Source organism: Paramormyrops kingsleyae, chromosome 16 (assembly GCF_048594095.1).
Source record: "Paramormyrops kingsleyae isolate MSU_618 chromosome 16, PKINGS_0.4, whole genome shotgun sequence".
Classification (NCBI taxonomy): domain Eukaryota; kingdom Metazoa; phylum Chordata; class Actinopteri; order Osteoglossiformes; family Mormyridae; genus Paramormyrops; species Paramormyrops kingsleyae.
The window spans coordinates 14,014,306-14,039,172 of record NC_132812.1 but is presented as its reverse complement, the minus strand read 5'-3'; the positions used below and the strand labels follow the sequence as shown (position 1 = coordinate 14,039,172).

At 46.3% G+C, this 24,867-nt stretch overlaps 1 protein-coding gene across 9 annotated transcripts in view; it reads right to left on the bottom strand.

Annotated features, from left to right (window-relative positions):
• Nucleotides 1-418: 418 nt before the first annotated feature.
• Nucleotides 419-24,867, bottom strand: part of nckap1 (NCK-associated protein 1) — a 29,080-nt gene continuing 4,631 nt past the window's right edge. The window contains exons 2-32 of one of the 9 annotated variants that reach the window (XM_072700667.1): nucleotides 22,898-22,915; nucleotides 21,222-21,332; nucleotides 17,611-17,703; nucleotides 16,047-16,103; nucleotides 15,811-15,953; nucleotides 15,515-15,605; nucleotides 15,290-15,427; nucleotides 15,155-15,203; nucleotides 14,826-14,982; nucleotides 14,627-14,683; nucleotides 14,434-14,530; nucleotides 14,162-14,268; nucleotides 13,895-14,027; nucleotides 13,522-13,603; nucleotides 12,856-12,914; nucleotides 10,850-10,995; nucleotides 10,437-10,569; nucleotides 8,934-9,053; nucleotides 8,531-8,670; nucleotides 8,188-8,319; nucleotides 7,022-7,240; nucleotides 6,812-6,942; nucleotides 6,622-6,719; nucleotides 5,458-5,551; nucleotides 5,074-5,156; nucleotides 4,854-4,934; nucleotides 4,645-4,738; nucleotides 3,242-3,403; nucleotides 2,921-3,030; nucleotides 2,198-2,287; nucleotides 419-1,291 (exon numbers count right to left, since the gene is read on the bottom strand). In XM_072700667.1, coding sequence (XP_072556768.1) covers nucleotides 1,175-1,291; nucleotides 2,198-2,287; nucleotides 2,921-3,030; nucleotides 3,242-3,403; nucleotides 4,645-4,738; nucleotides 4,854-4,934; nucleotides 5,074-5,156; nucleotides 5,458-5,551; nucleotides 6,622-6,719; nucleotides 6,812-6,942; nucleotides 7,022-7,240; nucleotides 8,188-8,319; nucleotides 8,531-8,670; nucleotides 8,934-9,053; nucleotides 10,437-10,569; nucleotides 10,850-10,995; nucleotides 12,856-12,914; nucleotides 13,522-13,603; nucleotides 13,895-14,027; nucleotides 14,162-14,268; nucleotides 14,434-14,530; nucleotides 14,627-14,683; nucleotides 14,826-14,982; nucleotides 15,155-15,203; nucleotides 15,290-15,427; nucleotides 15,515-15,605; nucleotides 15,811-15,953; nucleotides 16,047-16,103; nucleotides 17,611-17,703; nucleotides 21,222-21,332; nucleotides 22,898-22,915 — 3,342 coding nt within the window. In that variant the 3' untranslated portion in view covers nucleotides 419-1,174. Of the gene's footprint in view, nucleotides 1,292-2,197; nucleotides 2,288-2,920; nucleotides 3,031-3,241; nucleotides 3,404-4,644; nucleotides 4,739-4,853; nucleotides 4,935-5,073; nucleotides 5,157-5,457; nucleotides 5,552-6,621; nucleotides 6,720-6,811; nucleotides 6,943-7,021; nucleotides 7,241-8,187; nucleotides 8,320-8,530; nucleotides 8,671-8,933; nucleotides 9,054-10,436; nucleotides 10,570-10,849; nucleotides 10,996-12,855; nucleotides 12,915-13,521; nucleotides 13,604-13,894; nucleotides 14,028-14,161; nucleotides 14,269-14,433; nucleotides 14,531-14,626; nucleotides 14,684-14,825; nucleotides 14,983-15,154; nucleotides 15,204-15,289; nucleotides 15,428-15,514; nucleotides 15,606-15,810; nucleotides 15,954-16,046; nucleotides 16,104-17,610; nucleotides 17,704-19,815; nucleotides 21,188-21,221; nucleotides 21,333-22,897; nucleotides 22,916-24,867 lie in introns of those variants that run through there. The other 8 variants (XM_072700672.1, XM_072700668.1, XM_072700673.1 and 5 more) reach the window with 8 other exon arrangements.

Here is a 24,867-nt window from a genome sequence, read left to right as displayed (position 1 = left end):
AATTCATTCCCGGGGTTCATAATGAATTTCCACATTAGCACCTGAGATAACAACGAGTATGCTGCGAGTATATGTACTTCAGGCAAACTAAACGTATGAAGGACAAAATTTCCGGTTTTTACACCTATTAACCAATCCCTCAAAGCTGAATTTTAAGCTGGAAATCTGATGTTGAATATTTATACTCATCATATTAATTAGGATCTGCATTGCATTGCAGGCCCTGCAAAATCACCAAAGAGAAAAGATGTTTGATCATAGGACCTTAAGATGATGTCATTACAGGCAATTTCACAGGATCAATGCGGGAAAAATGACTCCGGGACCAGAATCGAGGGCTTGCAGTGTGTTGTATCCCAGATGGACACAGCAACAAACAAGAACACTCACATGAGACCTATCAAAAAAGATATCTGGATGATTATAACCTAATGTTTATTTATGTTATGGAAGATACACTGTAATTTCCAAAATTTTAAAACATATAAAAAGTGGTTAAGGAGAACAGTTTATAAACATTCAATAAATATGCAAGAATGTTTATCATACCATACAGATGGATACATTGGCGTGTCCGGCCCCACGCAGCATCATGAAAGTTAGTTAAAAAATTATACTATGCTTTGTACAAACAACACCATCTGTTGTTTCCATTATGTAGTTACCGACAGCTCTGTTCAGTTTCAAACCAAATGGGAGATGTAGTGTCAAAATACATTTCAAAAGAATAGTGTAAAAATGCAAGTCCACAGAAAAATAATAATAATGCACATTGTAACCCACACAGATGAAATCTAGAACAGCCATCTAAAAAGAACCACAGCGAATCGAAAGCATTTGTCAATAAACAAGCGTTTGTCAATAAATGAGTGTTCTGCATTATTGAAGATACTTAAAATATCACACCTTCTCCTTATAAGTGTTTCTATTTAAATCTTTGACATCTGAAACATAAGCTTCTCAAAAATTAAAAGTAATAGTATCACTAGTTTTCATAAACCAAGCTTGTGTGTTACTATGACAGTTATAAGGGGGGGAAAAAAGGTCATTAAGACAATTTCATGGAGGAGAGGGGAAAAAACAAGGAAAAAATAGAGTTGATATCACAAAGTTTTTGTACTTTTCACTCCAGCAAGATTGCAGATCTTTCCAGGAAGACCCCCCCACCCCCTCTTTACGCTGATGAGCTGACACTCTGCTTGTACACAGCATGGTAGGCGTTTCTCAGCAACACATAGGGGAAGCAGGACTCCAGCAAGTCCATGGTGAGGAACGGCGATTCCTGCACGATCTGGGAAGAGGAGGGACACAGCCGTCAGTGACTGCCATCTTCCCAAGCTGTACCCCGTCCAGCACCCCAGCAGCAGCGACATGTGTGTCTCTGCTCTAGTGTGCGCTTCACAAACTTGATGATTCAGTGTAACAGAATTTTAAGCCAGCACTGCGGTAACTTCCCTGTTACGCCACACCACGCACGGAAAACTAAAATCTGGGAATTATTTGTGGATAGAGTACCATAGCGACATCATTGCATAATCCACATACCACTTTACTCTTAAGTAAAGAAAAGGAGGTAATTTAATGAAACCTGATGCCCAGTTATCAAGCAATGTGAACAACACTATCTCACTGTCAGGGGTTTCTCATTCATTTTATTTTTATTTACTTAGCAAAAGGTTTTATCCAAAGTGACAAACACGTATGAAAGCATGGTCAGCTAATCCTTGGAGCAGTGGTGGTTAAGGCTCTTGCTCAATGGCCCAAAGGCGAAATCACTCTGTTGTCCGTGGGATTTGAACCGACGACCTACTGATGACTGGCAGAGTCCTAACCCACAGAAGCACACACTGCCCCTTAGTTCACAACCATGGTCTGCCAGTAAGTCTCTCAAGCGGATTTGTGCAGGAATACAGCGTTCCACCTGCAGTTTCTCATTCTTCAAAATTTCAGTGTGTACTTTGGCCTCAGAAGTGACAGTTATGATGCTGCGAGGTAATTTCCCTGGTTGGATTATAACAGTCAATTCAGAACACATTATAATAATAGGTTATTTTTTGCCAAGACACATTGCCTTTCTGGGTTACAGAAGTATTACATTTCGCTTTTGTATGAGAGGAAAAGTAAAATATCCCACTATGTTAGATCGTCCTTTGGAGTCTTCTTGTTTCTCTGTGGCTCTTAATGCGAAAACACTCACCATGTCCAGTAGCAGGTAGACCGATTCCCGGTTCCGCGTCGTTACTTTATCCGTTTCCTGGCCGATCTTCAGCAGGCTGGAAGAGGCAAGCTGTGGCACACAAAGAGGGTTATGTCACGGCAGTTGTGAAATAAACGGTCATTTAAGGGGGGGGAAAGAATCGCAAAGGCTGCTCTTTACTCTCTGTATCTGTTAAAGGACTAAAAGATCCACCGGGAAATAAGCTTATAAGAATATGCTGTATTTACAAGCAAAATTACAAGGCAGGAACAACTTGCACTTGTTCAATTCCATCAGAAACAACGTCACATTTCAACACGCATGCAGTAATGTTTCAAAGTAGACTTTGTAAACAGGGGGAATTTCTGGCCACTGTTAAAATAATTGCACTGAAAATAGGATACACATGGCTCCACTGAAACAGGAAAGATCTGTCGTCCAGGAAAACAGATTTCAGATACAAAGAATGACTAACTAAGAGGACTTAGAGAATTAAAGTTAATCAATCTCAGTCAAGAAAATAAAAAAAATAATTACAAATCACATAAATAAATCATCCCCCCCAGAACTGTAATAAATAAAAGACTTAATGAATACTAAAACTCTGAAGAATAAAAACATTATTATTTGAAAAATAAATAAAACTCAGTGATGACTGTTCTTCTGTGAATTGTATAAATGAACAACCGAGTAAGCCCGCGTCTAGGCGGAAAATGCACTTACGGCCAGGAATTCTTTCAGCCGGTCCTCAATGCTGCCCTTGTGAATGGTGAACAGGGCTGCAGCTATCTGGTTTATTGCCTTGGCCAGACAATGAATGTTGTTGCAGTGTCCTTAAAGGAAGAACGTGGTCAGTGCATCCCGGATGGGCCGCACACGCAAAATCACGCCTACATGCTTAACATAACTAACAACCACCCACTATATACACACAGCACATTGCATATATATTTATATTCTACGTTATCCTGTCCCTAGAGCCTTAGCGCATTAGCTTGAGCTGGCTACATGTTGTTTTGACAGGACGAAAGCGACTCTGGTTACCTTCAATGGCGGGACTGTACTGCGACATGACGTTGCTCGCCAGTGTTGGCAGGGAGACGGCCACGAAGACCATCAACAGGCAGGCGATCTTGTACTCTTCCTCAGGGCTGATGTTCTCTGCAAGGCAGGGGCGAGACGGGACACTCAGACGATCCGGAGTGCCTGCCCAGCCGGCCCGTCAGGAGAGCCAAGGTAAACGGCGCTAATTAACTGCAATTCGCATTAACAGGACGACATTTGGGAACGATTCAAATAAGGCGAGCTTGGGTCACCGGGGGTTTAATAACAGCGTCTATTTTGATACTAAACACTGGGGGCTTATGTTGAGCGGTGATGGGGGGGGGAGGCATAACAAAAATGTCCACCTGTGCCAGAAAGCGGGCCGCAGAGCCCCAAAGGCTCCGCGAGCCTGACGGAGTAGCGGTAGGGCTGCAACCACATAACCCTCAGGGTCCTACATGCCGCATGCTGCTCTCCCAGGGGACTTTGTTGCCGTGTGCATATGCATCTGCGGGGCCGTCGTTGCAGAACCCCCCTGCTCGGCGCCCAGCAGCTGCACAGCATTTTGGGTACATTCGGCAGACCTTCCGCCAGATTGGTGCTACTACAAACCAGATCGCCGCAGAAATGGCAGAGAGAATGTGCCCCAAATGGAGATTGCAAAAAGAGGGACTGATTCTCAGGATATACTGCTATACTGTGGAGCCCCCCCCCACTCTCTCAGGTTTGTAATTATATCTTTGTGGGGACTCTCCATTAATTTCATCGGGAAAAACTCTAATCCAAACATGACACCCTTAACCCTTTCCCAGCCCTAACTGTAACCAAACAAAACACAAGTATTTCAGCATTTTTAGTTTTTTGATTGCATACACAGATCTTGTGGGGACCTGAAAAATGATCCCCACAATGTAAAAATATCAGGTTTTTATTACATTGTGGGGGACATTTGGCACGCACAGACACACACTTTCACTGAAGGTGCAGAAACTGGAATTCCATCTGCATGTCCCCCTCATTCCCACAGGAAGTGAAGGCTGCAGCGATGGGGGCAGCTGAGAGCCAAGATGATCATCTAACCCCCCTCCCTGGTTTAAACCAGCCCCCCACACCCCAGTCTTGCCACGTAACACCTGGATCCACTAGCCTGGAATTCAACATGGAAAAAGCACGCGCAATTTCCAGCCTTGGCACCCAGGCCCGGCAACTTATATTTGCTTTTTATACAATCTCGTACGGCAATTAGAAATATGGCGGGGGGGATTTCACAGAACAAGGTGTTCCCATTGAGCTATTTTGCAAAAAGCTGCAGCCCTTTCCATCGTGCCGCGCTGGGATCTTCCCTGGGGGGCATGCTGTGCAATGATGTCACACGTGACACATGCTGGTTGCGGTTGCCTCACCGGCCTTTTGCGAGGACAGTGCCACGACCAATGCTGGGTCGATCTCGCAGGGCAGGCCCGCAGCAGAGGACAGCTCGTACACGTTCATCGCCACCTGGAGGGAGCCACGCAGAACCAGCCAATCAGTGTACAGGACGGCTCAACTCTTCCAAATGGATAATTAGATGCCAATCAGAGTGAGCGAATCAGGGCTGCCCGGCTGGTCTTACTTTCATATCAGTTTCTCTGGGAATGTGGTCTTTGAAATCCTCTACGGAGCTCACAAGGAAGGGAATGTGACAGGACAGCACCTGAGAGTGTGAAGGGGGAGACGACCAAAAACACCCTTAAAGGTACCTTCATCACAGCCTACAGCATCCCACCCAGGGCTAAAAAACAGATGAATATTTACAGAAAATAGCACGATGGTTAAAGGGGAAATAAGCTCACATCTCTGAGTGCCTCCTGAGCCAGGGATCGGAATGACAGGATGACGCCGATGATGGTCATCCTCTTCAGCACGCTGTCGACTGCTAAAGGACCAAAGGGGGAGAAAAATGCAATGAGATTCACAGCAACTGGACCATGACCTACTGGTTGTCCTCCAAAGGGAAACGTGGAAACCTGAAAAAGCCTACAGGAACATCTTCTGAAACCTTGGAATCTTTTGGAACGAGCTGCAGTAGAAAACCAAATATGGCCCGTTTGTTTAAGATAATGAAAGGCTCTTGCCGGCTATGCTTGATTAAAAAGTGGACGTAAACAGGGGATATTTTAAACGGCTCCTCCATGCAGATGCAGCCCAAACAGGGAAGGTCACCACGTGGGGCTCACAGGTGAGCTTCTTGAAGAGCGCTGCCATCTGGTCCGGTTTGTCAAAGCTGGTCCTCATCTGGGTCAGCACCTCCACATTCTCCACTACCAGTTTCTGTGGGGGAGAGACGGAGCCTCATGAGCGCCACGCCAGACCCAGAACCAGGCTACAGAACATCTCCAAATACAGGAAACCTGCTGCTCTACCCAGCATGCATTGTGACTGGCCAGTGACTATAGTCATGGCTCAAAAATGGCACCAGCCATTGGGCAGAAACCCTACCCCTTGAATTCAAGCCTTGAACGCTGCACTCCTACAGTTAAATTTCAGCCTCCTGATGATCTTTCAACCAAATTCACATTTTCAGTCAGATATAATTTCACCCCCCTGCTTCACCAAATTGTTTTCAGATGAGATACTGTAAGTATTTGCCAAAGTTTCCCTCCCTCACACGCAGATGCACATCTGTGCTGACAACCCCTGCATTTTAATACAGAGGTCGTTGTCAAACAGAAATTATCACTTCCTGTTACTGATGCAGATATTTAACTTGTGCAGTTTACATATCACAGAGAAAAACAATTAATTTTCTACCCTCTGTGTGTGTGACTATGTGGCATTTTTCACTCATTTATCCTGTAATTTCTGGTGCGTCATCAACAGCCTCACTGGCCAGATAATTTAATTAGTCGCTGCATTTCGGCTCAACTGCTGAAAAAGTACCACAATTAAGATCATATCTTATAAACTGCAAGCTTCTCTCTAAAGCCTCATTTACAGGGCTTCCAAGTGGATCAATGTGTGAAGAAAACGGACTTGGTGTTCTGGCACTAGTAACCCGACCCGGACTGGCTCTGGGGAACACCTTGTTTAAAAAAAAAAAAAAAATGAACAAACACCATTTTGGTTCCAAAGAGGTTTCCATGACAAAGCTGCATTTCTGCCAACACCTTAGGTCTTAAAGCTACAGAGAACAACAAGGACAGTGCCAACATATGGGATAAACTGCTTGTGGCGCCCCCTTCGGGCTTTGAGGTCCTCACTCAAAAGCGATTCTAGAATTTGTTAAGGTGTGCATAAGAGGAACCATTATTCATACAGTGTTTAAATTGGCCAGCGATGTTTTGAATCGGTGCGCGATAGAGTGGGCACTCTAGGCGCCAATCAGTTAGTCAACATCTCACCTTCAGCTCAGCCACCTGGGAGGAGATGTGCCACATGAGACTCTCACTAAGGAACTTCATCCCGTAGGGTCCCAGGAGCTCGGACAGCGAGCGCATCTCTGCGGAGGGATGGAAGAGGAGAGCTTCAGGTGGAGCGCGGGTGCCGGGAGACCACAGCCTCCGAACACCCGCATGGATTGAGCGTCCTCACCGGAGATGTCGGAGTACTCTTCAGCATTGAAAGTCAACTCGTTCTCGGTGGGTAAGTTAACAAAGGCCTTCATCGCCGGGAAATAGGCGATGTGCCCATTGCTGACTTGGCGCAGCAGCGTTTCCAGGTACCTGTGGGCAGAGGTATGTATCAGGCTTGGGCGCGGCCGGGCTGCCCGCTCCCCGGCGCGCCATGGCTGAGGCCACGCACCAGTTGGTGTAGAGGCTGGTGATGGTGGGCTCGCCATGGCTGTCCAGGTGCTGCGTCTGCTGCAGCAGCACGTTGTTGAAGACCCTCGTGATGTCGATCTGCACGTAGTTCTCGATGGACTGCAGCACAGTCATGTAGGCGCGCACGCTGGTCAGCAGCTCCGAGGGCTTGGCAATCTCCTGTGTGGTCTGGTTGTACATGGTCATTCCAACAATTGACCTGTGAGGGGGTGGGGTGAAGAGAAAGTGGAATGGCTCTCTGCACGAGACACAAGGGTGATTCTAGAGTTTTTAAGGTAGGAGGCATGAGAGGACAACATTATTATTAGCCAATGATACTTGTTGAATCGCTGAGTGACAGGAGAGAGGGCCAATCAGGTTTCTGCTGGGGTCAGTGCCACTGTGGCACCGCCCCTGTACCGCTCAGAGCTTCACAGACAGGGGGCGCTGGTTACCTTCACGGCTGAGAGCATCACTCACGTTACTATCAAGCGTACCCACAATCGTGTTCTTTGTACATCTACACAGCAAATCATGCGACCTTTGCCTTCTTTGGTCGGTTCAGTACGGGAAGATGCAGCAACGTCAAAACGCCTCACTGAGCCCTCCCACAAATCCACCCCCGATCCCCAGGGACAGGCCAGTGAGGGGCACGGGCTGTGAAGGCTACCAACGGGGCACACTAATGTGAGTAAGGGCAGCGGGCAGGATTCCCAGCCCGGGGGCGTGGGGGGCAGGGACAGGCAATGAAGGAGCTAAGGAGCCCTGGTCAATGCCTGAAGCCCCGCTTCGGAAAATACCTCTCAGAACCAGGCCTGTTTACTCCACCGGACCACAGGCAGAAACTACAAACCAAGGTTATCGTGTGATTCGAACTGTCAGGAGGAGAACGATTAAGTTTACAGAGCTTTAACCATTTGAGTGACAGCCCCCCAGCTATGTAAGTACAACATGGAAAGAAAACTAACAGGCTCATATACAGATAGTAAACAGGCCATAAGGAAAAACAAGCAAGCAACTAATTTCAGCTAAACTCTGCTAAATGTGCAATTATTTATTAGTTTTTAAACAAATTTTAAACTAAAAAATAAGCAGAAATCTAAAATCAGTGTATAATAAACAGAAGCTGAGTTCTCAGGTTTTATTCTTCTCAGTGTGGGAACTCACTTGGTGAAGCGGATCTCCAGGTGCGAGGTCAGGTACTCGCGGGGGGTGAAGGTGTGCTCCCAAACCACCATGTTGGGCACGTAGTTGATAGAGAAGCAGAGCTCCGACAGCGCCGTGTGCAGCTTGTCCAGGCTGTGGAGAGGCATTCAAAGCTCATTTCCTGTGAGGTGGAAGCACGTTAGCCGCAGATGGCTCTGCCTTTGGCGTGCCGTCCCGTGGGGTGGGGTCGGACCGTCCCCGTGTGGTACTGGGGATGTGGGCTGGACCGCTCGGGCCCGCTCCCCAGCTTGACCCCGCTACGCTAACCTGAGCCGACCCCGGCTGCTGGTGGGGGGGCGCTTACTTGGTGACCAGCAGCCTGTTTTTCCGCATGCTCTCCACGCCCGGCTTCTCCCTCTCCGGCTCGCCCTTCTTCCCCGTCTGCTTTTTCGACTTCTTGTTCACTGCCTGACTGATGGTTTTGGCACAATGTTTTGGCAGGAGCTGCGAAGTAGAAAAAAATATACATATGAAATAAAATTTAAATCCTGTAAAGCAGCCAGAACAAGAGTGACAAACTGACCCGAGTATACGACACTGCGCGGTTTTATTACTACAGGTGAGCAATCACATAAAGCCAGTTGCCAACAACAGCCTCTCAAACTTTCTCTTTATATCCTAAAAAAAGCCCTAATCCCACTGAAGTTCTTATCCTAACCATCTCTCCCCCCCCCCCCCCCCAAGTTTCCATGGCGATGATCCCTCACCTGGTCACTCAGAGTGCACTGCTCTGTGCAGATGTCCGTGATGAGGTTGCGTGCCTGTTTCGCCATCTCATCCAGGAACATGTTACATAGGGATAGGCTGCGGTCGCCGATGTGGTGCCGCTGAGGGGAGACAGGGGGAGCCAGTGAGTCAGTAATCAGGTCAGGGGGGGGCAGGCTTTGGCACAGTGCTAAATACTGAACTCCCCTGATGTGGTGCAGCTGGGGGTAAAGAGAGGGACAGAATGGGCCAGGATTTCACTGGGGGGGTGGGGCTATTAGCTGCCGATATGAGTCAGCGACCTAGGGGCCACAATGCTAAACACTGCCCCCCCCTTTGCTTTAATGACAAGGGTTTTATTTCCACTGACATTCCTCTGTTTTTATATATATTATAAAAAACACACAATATTCCAAAGAAGACGGACACAAAAATATGAACACAATTTAAGATTGTTTTAATCACGGCTGTGTTTCTATTAAACTTCTGGAAAATATTAAAAAACATGATGCCTCAGAATAAACCCCAAAAGATATTTATTTATCCAGAGGACGCTGTGACCCCACAGTAAGCGAGATGTAATGTCGGTGTCAGGAAACGCTGCAGTGTGCTCCGAACATCCGGCCGGGCTCTGCCGCAAAAGCACCGGGTCCTACTCTTACTATAAGCCGCTCTCGGAGAATTCTTTTTTTTTTCTGTTTGGGGTGGAAATATTTCTGGAAACTTTTAGTCCTTTTCCAACGTAAATAAAGTTTGCAGCTGTCTAAAGCTGAATGCAGTGGACATAGGAAGAGGCAGATTTCAGGAACATGCTGAGAGAGGGAGTTTCATGTTTAAATAAGGGAAATCCAAGCCTTCTGCAGCTCTATAAATCTCTTTTATTCCACTAAGTGCTATCAGATAGGGTTTTTGTAAGAAGCTCTCCTTTGCCTGGCCCACAATGGAACACTTCATTGTGCTACTTGTTCGTTCTGTTCATTACCCGTTTGGGAGCGTAAACACGGGCTGTTTACGAGACTAAATGGATGTTGGAGGTTTTTCCCGGAACACACACTCAGTGACCACGACGGGCTCGCTTCAGGCCCGGGAACAGCAATCCATTGTACAGAGGGATTTCTCGTCCCTGCAGACCCAATGTTTGGGTCAGTTCTGCGGTCTATAAATCAGCCTTTTCGTTTTCACGTCGGGTGGTTGGTTCTCTGCCGTAAGCGGTCCCTTACGGCTATCCCAGTCTCGCTCTGCTCTGTCACCCATCTTACCATACCTGTCCCCCCCCCCATTCCAGATACAGCGTGTCGGAATGCTGCAATTAAGTTTCCGGGTGCCTCAAATCACCCCACGTGACACCACATCAAAACAGGGGCTTGTAAGACCAAGCTTGGTCCACCCCCATCGGACTGGCAAAATTAAACACACAGATCCTTAGTGATTTCACAATGAGTTCTGCCATTGGTCAGTGAAACCATGTGATCACCATGCCCCGCCCCCTAGGGCCACCCCCTCACCTCCTCCGGACACAGCTCGTGGGTGCAGCTCATGAAGTGTGTGCACAGCAGGGGGAAGGAAATGGAGTAACGGGACTGGGAGGGCAGCTCCAGGCACTGCTGGAACATCTTCTCAAACGCTCGGCTGTAGAAGCTGCCCAGACAGAGAGGGAGAGAGGGCCGGTCAGTCGCCAAGATCTGAGGCACCGTGAGCCTCTGATATTGCAGGTATTTTCAAATAAAAATATCCATTTCCTTCAGAAACTGGGGCAGTTAACTTCAAAAGCCTCAGGAGAAGCCAAACCATAACTTGATAATATCCAGAGAGCTGCAGAGCAGGGGGGACTTAAGGAAAAGGCCACACATGAAGGGCGCCCCGCCAGCCTCCGTGTGGGGCTTACCGGTTACCGGGACGACGGAGGGAGAGCCCCTACCAGAATATGGAGAGGTCGGATGTCTCCACAAGCATTTCCACGAGGGAGTCCACCATCTTTGTGTGAAAAATGATAGTGTTCATCATCTTGCCCAGCTCCTTGTGATCGGCGAGTCCCAGCGAGGCCTTGGACACGCTTGTGTAGGCCTACCAGGGGAAGGAAGATGCGCTTTGTTAGGACATCGGCTCTTCAAACAGGTGGCAGCCATTGGAGTTCCATGCTCTAGATGTGCATTCTTATGCTACACCCCTGTCTTTTGTGGCTTGGGGGGAGGAGAGGGGGGCACCAGAATAAATCAGACCAATTTGAAATCTGACCCCAGGGGAGGACAAGCCCTGGTTTCTTGCTTCACCAAATCATTAGCATCTAAAGGAGATTTCTGGGAAATGTTCACATTAATCTGATACCGCGGGTGCTGGAAACAGCCAAGCAAAACACAGGCTTCTGTGCGTCAGATGGAGACGGCAGGCAGGACCCCTTCTCTCCCGTTTCACTTCATGGAACGACACTGCGAGCGCCTGCTGCACCCTCACTCCGCCGTCTGGGACCACGACGGGCCACGCGGATTACTGGCGGGGCATGAGGCACCCACTGCATGCATGTGACGATTGCCACCTATCACTGCTACCAGCTAAAAGATTGTCCTGTCCCATGACTGTGCCAGGGGCCATAAACAGACCTTTAACAGGTGCTAAACCCAAAAGCATGCCACAAACTGGCCTCTAGAAGCTCCGCCTAGTGCTAAAAATACCATTAAGCATCAAAACAACAGTAGATGACTAGGGGGAAAAAAATATTTTCCCTAACCTTATTGTACATGCCGTGGTTGGCATCATAGTCAGAAACAGTGACTTAGTAAGCGAGCAAATTCTGATCCTTTCGCTAGGGGGCGCTGTCACAGAAACTGAGCAGGCTGCTAAAGGTCAGGCCTTAAACACTCCTTTGCAGACTAAAGCCTCAGTGTTACCTGCCAACTTTCTAAAGAATCTCTCTATTATGCGAAACCCGGTGTGGGAATGCAGAAAACAGGCATTCATTATTTCTGCTATTGCTGAGGCGTTTCTGGATAAGTCAACAGCCCTGACTGACTGGCACGGGTTACGGGTTAAGATAACGTTAACCAGGGCTGCCACCCTGAGCTATCTGCCGCATGGGTCTTTCCTGGCATGGCCGTGTCGGACAGTCAAGTGCCAGCTGGGTAATCACCCCGCGTCCTTACAGAGCTAAACGTGGAGCGATGTCCAGGGACACACAGGCAGAGGGTGGGGGTCGCGGGGTGTCTCTCTCTTATCTGCCCGGCCCTGTTTTTACAACCCTCTAGAGGGCTGAGGGATGTGGGTGGAGGAAAAGGGGGGGTCTGGGGGCTTGGAAACTCAGATTTGAGAAAACAGTTATTCGGCCGTGTGGCGGGAGCCCTCCCGTCCGGCCCCTCCTTTGCACATGGAAGCTTCTTGGAAAGCTCAGAGTGAGAAGGCTCCGGGATGACCCCCGGCGGATCAAACAGAAGACATCCCCCCAGTGGGGCGGCCCAAGTCCGACAGCTCGCATCGGGTCATGGGGTCCTCCGGGCCCTGGTGACCACAGCAGGCGCTGACAGGGACAAGGCCCATAAGTACCAAACCACGCTTGAAAATAATACCCCATTCGACGGGCTGGGTTCTGATTCAGCTGGCCTGGGATGAAAGGCACATGCCATTCTTAAACAGCCAGAGCTTCAGAGAAGATTATTTATTGTCACTGATTTCAAAATAATTTCAGTGAGGGGAACCTATCCCACAGTCTATCCTCTCCAACAATAATTCATATTCCTAGTACAGGAAATCGCCCCCCAGGCCTGGCCTGAAATGGTACATGCACGCAGAAAACAGGGCTCCGCTTCACTGGCATATATTCCACATAAGACAACAGGATCCTGCTGGAACTGTTGCTTAGCGACAACGTCAAGGAAACGAGGCTGGAACCCGCCACCCACGCGGCCCGGCGGCTCTGTGCTCCCCCCGCCTTACCTGCAGCCTGAACCAGTCCAGCCTCATGCCCCTGAAGTCAAACACGTCCCCGTCTTCCACTGTGAGCCAGAGAGGGAGAGACCATCACTCAGGGTGGGGGGGCAACCACTCGCCCCAAAACTTCCCCCCAGATCTCATCATCACAGACCAACATCGCCACCTTGTTATCCTACTTATGTGTCATTGTATATTGCTTATACATTGTGTATATTGCTTACACATTGTGTATATTGCTTATACATTGTGTATATTGCTTACACATTGTGTATATTGCTTACACATTGTGTATATTGCTTACACATTGTGTATATTGCTTGTACATTGTGTATATTGCTTGTACATTGTGTATATTGCTTGTATGCTGTATATATACACTACAGTACAATGCGTGTAGACTGCATATATAATATGTATATATTATATGTATATTGTATGTAATTGTTCACTGTTCTGCTACATGCCATGTATTGTTCTTCATCGTTATATGTTGTTTAGGTCTGCAGGGAAGCATGCAAGCAAGCATTTCATTGCACTTGTACAAATGACAATAAAAGCTTCTGAATCCTTTCAGTCCCTGAATAGGGGAATTTCCCAGCTATCCTGGAATGACCCCGGTCACATGACCGCTAAGTGAGCGGATCAGCGTGCTGAGGGAGGGCTGATCACCTTGTTTGACGCTGAGGGACGTCATGGTGTTCACAAAGGAGGACATGATGATGGACTCATCCTCGGGGCACACGGAGAGGTTCTGAAACAAGAGCGGTGAGGGTGGAATAACGCATTTCTGTGGTGACATCCAGCCTGGAAGGAGACCATCCTGCGCAGCCAGCTGCAGCTTCGCCTGGCTGTAACCCACGCAGCCAGCAACTGAGGAAACTCTTGGCTTCCCTCTAGTGGTGAAACTCCAGACTTGAATGTATCCAGAATAGAGAAACACCCCCTCACTCACTCCTGGCCCTTAGGAAGCCTCTAGTTTTAAATGGGATCAAAAAAACACCCCGGGGGAAGCGCGGGGTGAGGACTGCAGCCCCAGGCTCACCTGCACAAGCTCGTTGAGCACCACGGCGTCAAAGCCGGACAGGTACTGCACGTAGTAGCGCTGCATGACGGGGCCGTACTTCCGCACATGGGCTCTCAGTTCCTCCATGTAGAAGATGAGCTCCGCGACGTGCCTGGGGGGACAGGAGGCTGCCAGTGCTGACCGGGACACTCATTCCACTGCATGCCCAGACATTCCCATTGGCTGTCAAGACGCCGTGTGACTCCTACAACACCCCCCCCCCCCCAGCACCAAGGTTGCCCTTACTTGTCGATAAAGTCGTCTGTGCTCTTCTTCTGGATGTTGTCGGCGTGCCGGAGCAGCCAGATGATCTCGTCCCGTGCGAAGGACAGGGCCATGAACACAAACAGTGCCTGTGTGAAGAGCGGACGTCTCAGCCAATGGGGGATGGAAGAGCGGACGTCTCAACCAATGGGGTTTGGCGCGGGGGCAGGGACAGACCCGCCCACCTGCCATTTCCACCCAGAGGTCAGACAGAGGGGATTTCTGAGCTCACAGGTGATGGACTGGGTCGGTACCTTTGGGCCGAGCAGGCCCGGCTGGTCGGCGAGCACGGTGGCCAGCTCCTTGAGGGCGGAGCGGAGGAACTTGCGTCTTTCTCTGTGCAAAGAGCCCCTGTGGTGGGAGGAAGCAGAGAGTGTTAAACAGGGGAACTTGCTAGAAAAGCGACGCGCTCGGAGGGAGGTGGCGTGTGCCTGCATGCGTACTCACGCGTGTGACAGCGCTGCTTCCTTGCACTCTCGAATGTCATTTATACGTTTGTTATAGCTGAAGGGGAACAAAACATTCAACATGTAACGAGCAGGTTTGGCTGCCTGGTGCATAAAGACATGCTGCATCACTGCTGTGCATCTGGATAAAAGAGAAATGCGTGCAGCAGAGTCTGTTCTGCTGCCGGTCTGCCGCGTACCCTCGGATGTTGACAAACAGGTCCTCCGCTGCCTTGTGGATGTGGAAGACCTCGTCCCGGAAGAGGCAGAGGCAGGAGCTGCTCTGAAGGGAGAGCTTCCAGAGGCTCAGAGCAGCCGGGTCGCTGTTCAGAACACTGTGGCAGAGGATGAACCCGACTACAGAGGGAGGAGGGAGAGAGAGAGAGAGAGAGAGAGATGAGCAGTGCAGGGAAACAGGAAAGACAAATGATTGTTCTGCTTTCAAAGAAGGTCAATCTGTCCCCCAGCTGGTGAAGGATCTGGTTTTAGGTCTTCGACAGGAAAGAAACATCCTCCAATCAGAACTTACACACAATCCACTTCTCCATGGCGTCCAGGGACAGGTATTCACAGGGCATCTGAAACAAAGAGACAAAGGGGTTTACCGTGGCCGACTCGGGCCAGGGCATGGCTGGGGTGCTGCGGGGAGGGGGCGGGGCCTCACCGTGTCCGACTGGGCTGGGTTCAGCATGGTGCTGGGGGCGCTGATCAAGCTGAGCAGCTGGGCGTTCCTCCACTGGTCGGCGGACAGGTTCCGCCGGGGGTACACCATCTGCAGGGAGATGAGGGCATCCGACAGGGACTGTGGGGGGGGGGGGGGGGGAGTCGCGTTAGAAGCCATCTCATCACAGGAACTCGCATCAAACGACTGCAGGCTGGGGGGGGTCACCTTTCCGTGGGGGACAAACTCTTCTGTCATCTTCTTCAGAGGATTCTCATAGTCTACAATCATGTTTCCGAGTCTGGGGTACTCCCGGTCGCTAATTAGAACAATTAAGAATAATGTAAACGGGTAAACATGAGGATGAGTTTGGCAGAGAAAAGATCAGCCACAAAAAAGCCCTCCACTGACAGGTGATAATACATTTCAAACATATAAACACAGAACAAGCAATAACCGGTGATCATAAATATTTAAAGTTTGTTTATATGAACAAATCAACTTTTACAAATATAAATTTTAACCTGGCGCCGTGGGTCATCTCGTGCGCGTAGTTATAGAGCCCGATAATGGCTTTGCGTTCCTCGATGCGCGACAGCAGTATCATCAGTGTAGTGTACGTCACCACGAGGTCAAGGTAGTTCTTTGTAAGGTCAAAGTTCACAGTCTGCAGAAGGTGGACACGGGGTGGGTAGGGGTGTCAGCCTCGGCACACAGCATGCTGGGAAAGGCACCATCAGAGAGGCTGCGGAGGACTTACTATGTCGAAGAAGACTTGGCAGGCATCAATAGTGTTCAGCAGTTCGCAGACATGGTCCTGGAGGAAGCAGCGGAGATCAGGTCAGCATGATGATGCGGGGGGGTTGGTTACCGCATCCGACAGCAATGTCAGCAAAACTCAAGAACCTCACCCAGTTCCCTTGCACTAGCAATCCATGATTTATTGGTTTATATATATGTATATATATGGCTTATTTTTATAATAAATTGTACATCCATGTTTCTCTTCACAAAGAGAAGACCGAGTATTTGACACAGTTTATTTTACTATAGCACCTGAAATTCAAATTCAACTGAATTTTGGAGACTAAAACGTGGCTATGGGGGTATAGACAGAGAATATAGTAGTTTGTTTTAAAGATTTCAGTCAGGAAAACCTTACTATTGAAATGCATAAAATTTACCCAGCAGATTTCCAAAAAAAGACTGAAACAAATGTCTACAAAGCATTAATAAAACAAAGCTAAGGCTGCATGTACTATAATAGTTGATCTGAAGATGGCAAGGCAAACATTTGGTTTTTGGGTGGAATTTGCAATGAAACTTGATAGAAAAACTGTACGGATACAAATTTCAGCCCCCAGCAGATAGCTTTTCAGAGACCACTGGTATCACTCTGGATCTTTCACACAGGTCAGGTCAGGTCAGGTCGACAGGTGTTTGAGTCCCACCCTCAGGAAGTGTCCATCTGTCTGCCGCAGCCAGGTGTTACGTGGGCGTCCCCTTGGCCCGGCCCAGCGACTTGGGTCCTCAGCAATGAGGATCCTGCGAGCCGGATCAGCCCCAGGGAACCTCCCCACATGGCCATAGTGCCGTAACTGACCCCCCCTCACAGTACAGGTAACGCGCCTCCTTCAGGACACCCTGAGCAATCGCTTGTTCAACACAAAGTCAAACCAGCGGTACCCAAGGATTCTACCAAAGGAATACAATCTTCATCTCAGGTCACTAGATAGCATCCGTGTCTCTCAGCTATACAGCAAAACAGGGAGCACCAGGACTCTAAAGACTTATCTTTTTAAGAGAATGAAAATACAACTAGAGCACCACACACCCCTCTCTAGAGACCTCATGACCCCCCCCATGCTCTCCCAATCAGTCTACTGACTTCATAGGAAGAGTCACCAGAGACATGCATGTCACTGCCGAGGTAAGTGAACCTCTCAACGCCTCGACATTGACATTCTCTCTGCAGACAGACACACTGCTGATGGCTGTGCCCAAGAAGTCATTAAAGGCCTGGATCTTGGTTTTCATCCAGGACACTCACAAGCCCACACACTCAGACTCCTCGCTCAGTCTCTCGAGAGCCCTGATCAGAGCCTCCATTGATTCTGTGAAGATCACAGCACCAAAGTCAAGATCGATGAATCTTTCTTAACCAACAGATGCGCCACAGTCGCTGGACCTCATGACTCTGCCCAATGCCTAAGCCATGCAAACACTGAACAGAGTAGCAGCAAGAACACACCCCAATGTTGACTCTTTGAATTGTAATTCAATATACAGTACACCGTATGTGCAGTGGAGGATGGATGTCTTACCTTAAACTCCATTACATCGACAAAAGTGAAGTAATACAAAGCAAGATTCTTAAGGATCTCTGACTTTTCTTTTTGTAGCTGAGCAAGCTGTTGCTGTGGAAAGAAAGTGGCAGCGGTTAGACAGGCGGAGCATCAGGAGCTCACAACCATGGCAACTCATGTCAAAGTCTTCAGCAAGGGTTCACCATAAGCTTTTCATTCTATGTCTTTCTACACACTCCCACAGACTGAATTCGTTGTTCCCAAACCCTGATTATCCTATGCAACTATCCTGGTGCAGAGTACAGTTAGGTTAGACCGGGCCACTTGGTCTGTACATGTTGGGGTCTTCTCCCCGTGCCAAAATGGCTGACACCTCCCCATCTCTGATAGCCGTATGAGCCAGGGGACAATGCCCATTAGGGGGGTCCGTGTGACCCATTTCCAGAGAAACCCATAAACATTCACAAAGCACGGAGAGCCCGTTTTATATACTTTGCATTATTTGTCGACTCTTAAAAGCCATCTTCATAAAACATGGCATGTATGCACCTCCGTGCCTGTGCTGATAGCTAGTACAGTTTAATCGGTTCAAGGGAGGGTCTGTCACGGATTTTCCCACAATGACCATTATATGCCGGGATGGGTATCATCCTTCAACCCTGGAGCACATAAAACGAAAATCCCTCACTGTCTGCACAGCCCCACTAAAGTAAAAGTGCTTGAGCCTCAAATAAAAGACGTTTTACAAACCAAAACACCTAAAACGAGGGAGATATCTGATAAACATGGGAACCCTGCTTCCACTTTTGACAGACACACTTTTGATAATACTTTGACAATTTCTTGCATTATTCTACAATCTACACCAGAACAAATGTGCACTGCTGGAAGTTAAGCTGATGAGAACCAGCCTTTTGATTTGGAAATGTTTTGCAATGACAAATATAGATACCTCAGGGCATTACCCTGACTTGCAACAGATGTGCATCTTTGACAAGAGCAGATGATTCAGCTGTAACAGACTGTTGCTCTATGACAGCAAACGCTACAGGCTATAATTTAGAGTCACCAATACACTTAAATTTCATGTGTTTCAAACCCACAACCCTGAAGTGATGAGTCATGAACACGACCTATTATGGTATGTACTGCAACACAGATTAAAAGTCAGTAACATCCTTTTTGAACTTTGTCAAAAAAAAAAACTTCTAAAAAGCTGTTATGCAAATACATCTAAAGATTTATTACATTCAAGTCAGTGCATATTTGCTCTGGAAGACAGTTAGTTGATATAGTATGGTTAGGAAAATCTCAGATTCAAACACAAAGCCAAAATTTTATTTAAAATTGTTCTGCAATAAATTAAACATTCTGATAAAAAACCAAGCTGTAACAAAGCTCTTAAGTTAAATCAGAACACTTGAAAAAGTTAATAGGTCACTAATTAGAGGAATTTATTAGTATGATGGATATTTTGTTTTTAGAAATTTCATTTCCGTCTGGTGTTATTCAGCTTATAGTCAGGATGGCTTGAGTGGTTAATTTAAGAAATGGTTCTGATGTAACATTGTTAAGTTTCTAAAAATCTGTGTGATAGCTATTGAAAATCTATTTTCATTCTATTCAAAGAAAAATAGCAAGCTTGGAATTACTTTTAACAAAAAGAGGGTTACATTTAAAATCCCTCTAAACATTCTTTCAATTTTGTAAAAATCACAACATTCGGCAGAGATGGTGGACAGAAATGTCTGATTAGCCAGAACCTTGAAGTCTGAATTCCTTGCACATGCTATTTTTCACTGAAAGGTACTGCTGTACATAGCGGTGTTCCTTGAATTAGCAGTAATGTTGAGATGAGATGCTCAGTATGATGGCATAATAACCAAATGTGTAATCAAGCAACACAGGACTGAGGGATCTAAGAAAGACATCACAATCTAAACAGATCACATCCAAAACTTCATGTATATTTCATGTAAGTTAAAATTTTTATGGAAAAAAAAAAGGCCATGACCTATTTTTGATTACGTAATTTTCTTTATCCGTGAAATATTTAAGTACCAAGCTGTGTCTTTTCTGCTTTGTAATTCTTAGATTCCTCTGCATGGTCCTTGAGAATGAGTTACAAAACAGCTTATGTGAGAAAAATAAAAAAAGATAACTACTACAGAAACAAGGATTGGCACTTAAAGCAAACTGGCACTCTGGGGAGCCCAAACTTACCAAAAAGAATATTCCAGAAAAAGCCAAGATAAGCATGCAAAATAAAACAGATTGGGGGAAAAAACAAACACAAAAACAAATTAAAAAAAAAATAACAAAATAAGAAAGACAGTTAAACATGATGCAGAACAATGTCATTCCAAACAGCACCTCTACTACAAACACAAGAACCAAAAAGGGAATGTTAGGAAAAAAAGAAATTAAATTTTTAAGCATTTCAACAAAAACATTTCAAGAGACAAGGGAGGCGACCAGAACTGCTGACAGACCAAAATACACTTGACAATTACAGCACAGTGGAATCATGAGGATGCATGACATTAAATTAAAAAGATTATTAATGACAACTCTAAATGAATGTTCCGTTTGTAAAATACTTTGGATAAAAACTCCGATTTTCCCATCTGTTTCCTGTTTGCAATACCGTTGCACTGTCCCGCCGACAGAGGGCATACGGATTTACACGGACACTGCTTTTAGGTGCATAGTGTCATAAAAGGCAAGGTGTTGTGACAGGTGGCTGCAGTCAGCAGGAATGTATTGGGGCCGCCCACGCAGCAAAGGCCCGCCCACATTCCAAAGGTACACGCTTTAAACGCGGGGACCACACAATGTCTACATACCTGTAACTGCTCCCTTTACTAAACAAAAAGTAAAATCTCCAGAATTCACTGGTTTATCAAAGAAACACTGAAGGCTAGAATGAACCTGCACCAGATGAAACGACACTTAAAATGAAAGACGTCTTAACATTTAGATATTTTGTTTTCATATGTTTAAAGCATTGTATTTACATAGATTTCATACAGATTATTATTCTGCATCCCCAAGTACCCAAAATGCAGAACAAATCGCTTTGTGCCTGTTAGGAAAGATGAATGTTATCTGTAATTATACGCATTTAGCTTTTTTGACCCTCCTGGCTTGCCGTGCCACGCATATCGGAGGGAAATAAAAGGCCTGAGGGGCCGTAGCTATCTGATTGGCTGGTGTTCTCGTCGCTCTGCGGGGCAGAGGGCCTGACGCGGCCCCTGGAAGGAGGGAGCAGGCGTGAACAGCACAGGGTGTGTTTGGCCCAGCAGAGTGTGCCAGGGCAGGCCACCATTAGTCACCGTGATCTGTGAGAGTCTCACAAGCACACACACTCCAGAAAAACAACTCTGTCCACCTCACATTGGGGCTTTCACTACTACTCCAGAAGGTGCTAGTCTTACTACACATTCCATTTCAAGGCTCCGCAATAATAACAGTAAGCATTATTATGTATTATTCTTCATAGCACATGCTTATAAATGAATACATTTAGGCTGACTGCTAAAACAAGGACTGGCAATTAAATGTTCATCTTTATATAACCCATACTCAGATTTATTATTATGCACAAAATTGGAAGAGATGTCACTTACGTTGTTGTTGCGTGTTTCCACGGCTGGGAATTTCCGGACGATAAACTTCACAGCCGACTCCAGGTTTTTGTCGATCAGGTAGGAGGGTTTAGCTTTGGGGTCCCCACACGCCTGGGAGAGAAAGGCACAGACAGAACACAGACAGGCTAAAAATGCTACAGCCAACAAGGCATGGTGTGCAAAAAAGCTGCATGATGGACAGTATATTGGCAGAGAGCAAACACAGAGCTGTCTGTTTGTTTTTGGTGAACAGGTGACGTGATGAGCAGACAGTGTGGGGAGTTTGTCACAGCTGGAAAATGCAATGAGAGTCAGGGAGAGTCAAAGAGAAAGCCAAGAGCCAGGGAGTCAGAGAGTCAGGGAAAGAGAGTCAGAGAGTCAGGGAAAGAGTCGAGGAAAGAGACAGTCAGATAGACAGCTCCTCAGGTGCTGCATGGGAAGGTTCCAGTTAGTGCCACTCAGCAAGGCATGAAAACACACTCACTCCTACAGGAAGAAAAAGTGGTTGGTTTTGGCTATTTTTTAGTTGTGTCTTTTAGGATGGATTTCTTTGGAGTGGTGGATGTCTGACAGAGGAGCTGGAAATAGTAAGCAGATATGCGTTTGAGGCACAGCATTGTGGTCAGGTGACTGACATGATGTTGTGCATGCACATACAATAATTAATCCTGAAATACTCAAAGCAGAGCGATAAAGGAACAGGGATTAATAATAGTAATACTACTACTACTACTACTACTACTACTACTACTAATAATAATAATAATAATAATAATAAAAGTTCAGAATTAAAACAAGAGGGTTTCAAGACCTACTGTGTTATTTTCATCATATTGCTGTGGGTGGAAAAATATTCTTAAAATTAAAAAAATAAATAAAAAAACAAATCATGGAAAATGACAAATACTCTGCCTTGATGCCCAGCTGGCCCAGCCCAATCCTCACATTAAGGAGGCCCGTGTGCAAATGAGCGCCATCATAGGGCCAGCATGCCTCACCCTGCCGAACAACCCGTCAAATGGTCAGGCAGGTTATATATTACTTCTTCACGATCCCCTGGGTCATCGTCATTTTCTTTCACGTGTTTTTGGCTAAGCATGCACTAGAAATCTATCAGAACTTCATTGTTGTCGGTTTTTAGAACTCTAAATATTCAAATAAATGACTAGGGGGTCTGAAATTCTCTGAATTCTCTATTCTCCTCTCAACTCTCAACAAAGATGCTAAGAAACCAGCCTTAAAACACAGAAAATTATCAATACTAAAAAAAGAGGAAATGTGCCAGTAACACAATCAGATGTCACGTTATCTCATTTATTTAAACAAATATAACGCAAACTCAATCCTGAACGTTCAAGGGAAGCTCAGTATGGTTTTAACAACACAAACATACAGGGGAAACAAAGAAGCCAATACAACAATAATAAACTCATAGCAAAAATAAATAAGTCTCCATCTATTGAGAGATATGACGACAGTAAGGGAGCCGCCCCCACTATTTTATACTTTGAGACTCTTTTTGGACGGCCCGGTGTCTAAGCTCTTGCGACAGTGTTGTGGATTACACACAGGGAGGCCATGGAGCATGATGCTGGTCAGAGAGCGGGCGGGCAGGCAGGGGTGGGGGGCAGGGAGAGGGAGGATTGAGGTTTAGGGAAGGTGAAAACTGTGCAAACCTTCCAAACTTGTCCTTGCTGGGGGAGGCATTGCAACAGAAAGAGAGAAAATTACACATGAACACAGGTTGCCAATGTCTATCATGCAGTACCAGTTTAAAGACAGTTAGCTTGGGAAACTAATGCTACAGCCGCTGTTCTTTTTTTGCATTTGAACAAATATATATTTCCTCCACATTTCTCTGCAGATGGAAGCCATGTATCAGGTGTCATGTTGATTTATATTTATGCTGCCTAGTTTTGTTCCAACAGCTAATGCACATGCACGCACACACACGCACGCACGCAGACACACACACGCTGACCTCGAGGGACAGGGTGAAATTTAGATATTTTTTTTTGCATAAAAGTCTACATTCAAGAGGGTCAAAGGGTGTGCAATTAGTAAGGAGAACAGGATCAACAGCAACAACAAACAACTACAACGACAACAACGGCAGCATGCAAGTAAGGTAAAGGAACTCAATACAGTCGCTTCAATCAAGGCTGGTGCATTTGTTTATAAACCTAAAAAGAGAAAGTTTTAAAAATAACAATTAACAGAAAAGAAAAACAGTCAAAAACATGCGTACATCAATTCTACCTTAAACCTAAGGCATCAGAAATAAGACAAAGCTTTATGAAATCCACAGTGCCAACAAACGACCAACCAACCAAACAAGCATGTAAATTAAAAATATGATACAGAATAGGCACAGAAGTTTTTATGTTCCAGTTCAGGTCACTGCCACAAGACCCCCTACGTTTTCTTGGAGTTTATCTTAAAGGGGGGGCAAGTTCTTATAGGGTACCAGTTGAAGAACACATTACAAGCATGAAGCGTTCTTAAAATCACTACAGGGCTTTTAAAATTCCATTAAAGCATTTACGACTCGCCAACAACAAACCACAACCCTACTCATAAATCAATTCTACACACGGTGGTCTTACAGCTGACAACTGTATGAAATCACTTGGATTTAACAGTTTATGTGTCAATACAATAAATTTTTAGAACAATACCAGCTTAAGCACATCATAGAACAAAGGACTACAACAGGACTACAATATGATTTCCCCTACCCCTGGCTAAACTGTAGCAGTGGCATACCATGCATATAATTCCTAACATACAATCACTTATCCTCAAGAAAGTCTACATTACATTTTATGTTCATTGTTCCAGATTGGATGGAGTAACTAAAAAATTATATGCTATCTGTGCTATACATGTAAAATTACGGATGACCTTGTAGGCTTATTCGACAGAATAAGCGTAACTTTCCCCAAGTAGCAGCCTGAACCAAAATCCGGCGTGAACATGGCTGCTGGTTCTGAAACCTGTTAGTGCTGTGATTGACTTTTACTGCGCCGCGGTGCGACAGGAAGGCCACAGAGCGGGAAGGATATGCGGCTGATAGGGTCACTCTGATGGATGCCACCCTATCGGGGACAAAGCTGCCGGTCCCATTTCCTCTCAGACGCACACTGGAGGAATGGATGGGCCTTCTGGTGGGCTTTAAGCAGAGCTCAGAGAAGCTGAACCACAAACCCTCTGGTCCCAAAGGCCAGGAAGGACAGTATAGAACAGACTGCCTTTAGGCCAGAACTAAACGCTTCATCTTCCCATCTGAGCTTAAAATTTACTACAAGTGCGGATGAATCCAACCAGAACTGGGTTGCTCTGATCCTCCCTGACCAATTACCCCTTATCCTTACACATGAGATAAGAAAGAACATCCTGCATCTCTCCACTGAGCCTTCTCCAAAGACTTGACAGGAAGTTTCTGGGGTCTTTTTTTCCAGCTGAAAAAAAGCATCACCCTTTCCTCAAGTCAATTCATCCCTCATGAAGATTTTAAATAAAGGAATTAACTGCAGTTTTACAAAGTGTCAAAACTCAAAGACTAGAAAAGATCACTCTCACACTATTCTGACATCAACACAAAAACAAAAGTGGCCGTTTGATTTCACAAAATATGACTCTCGAG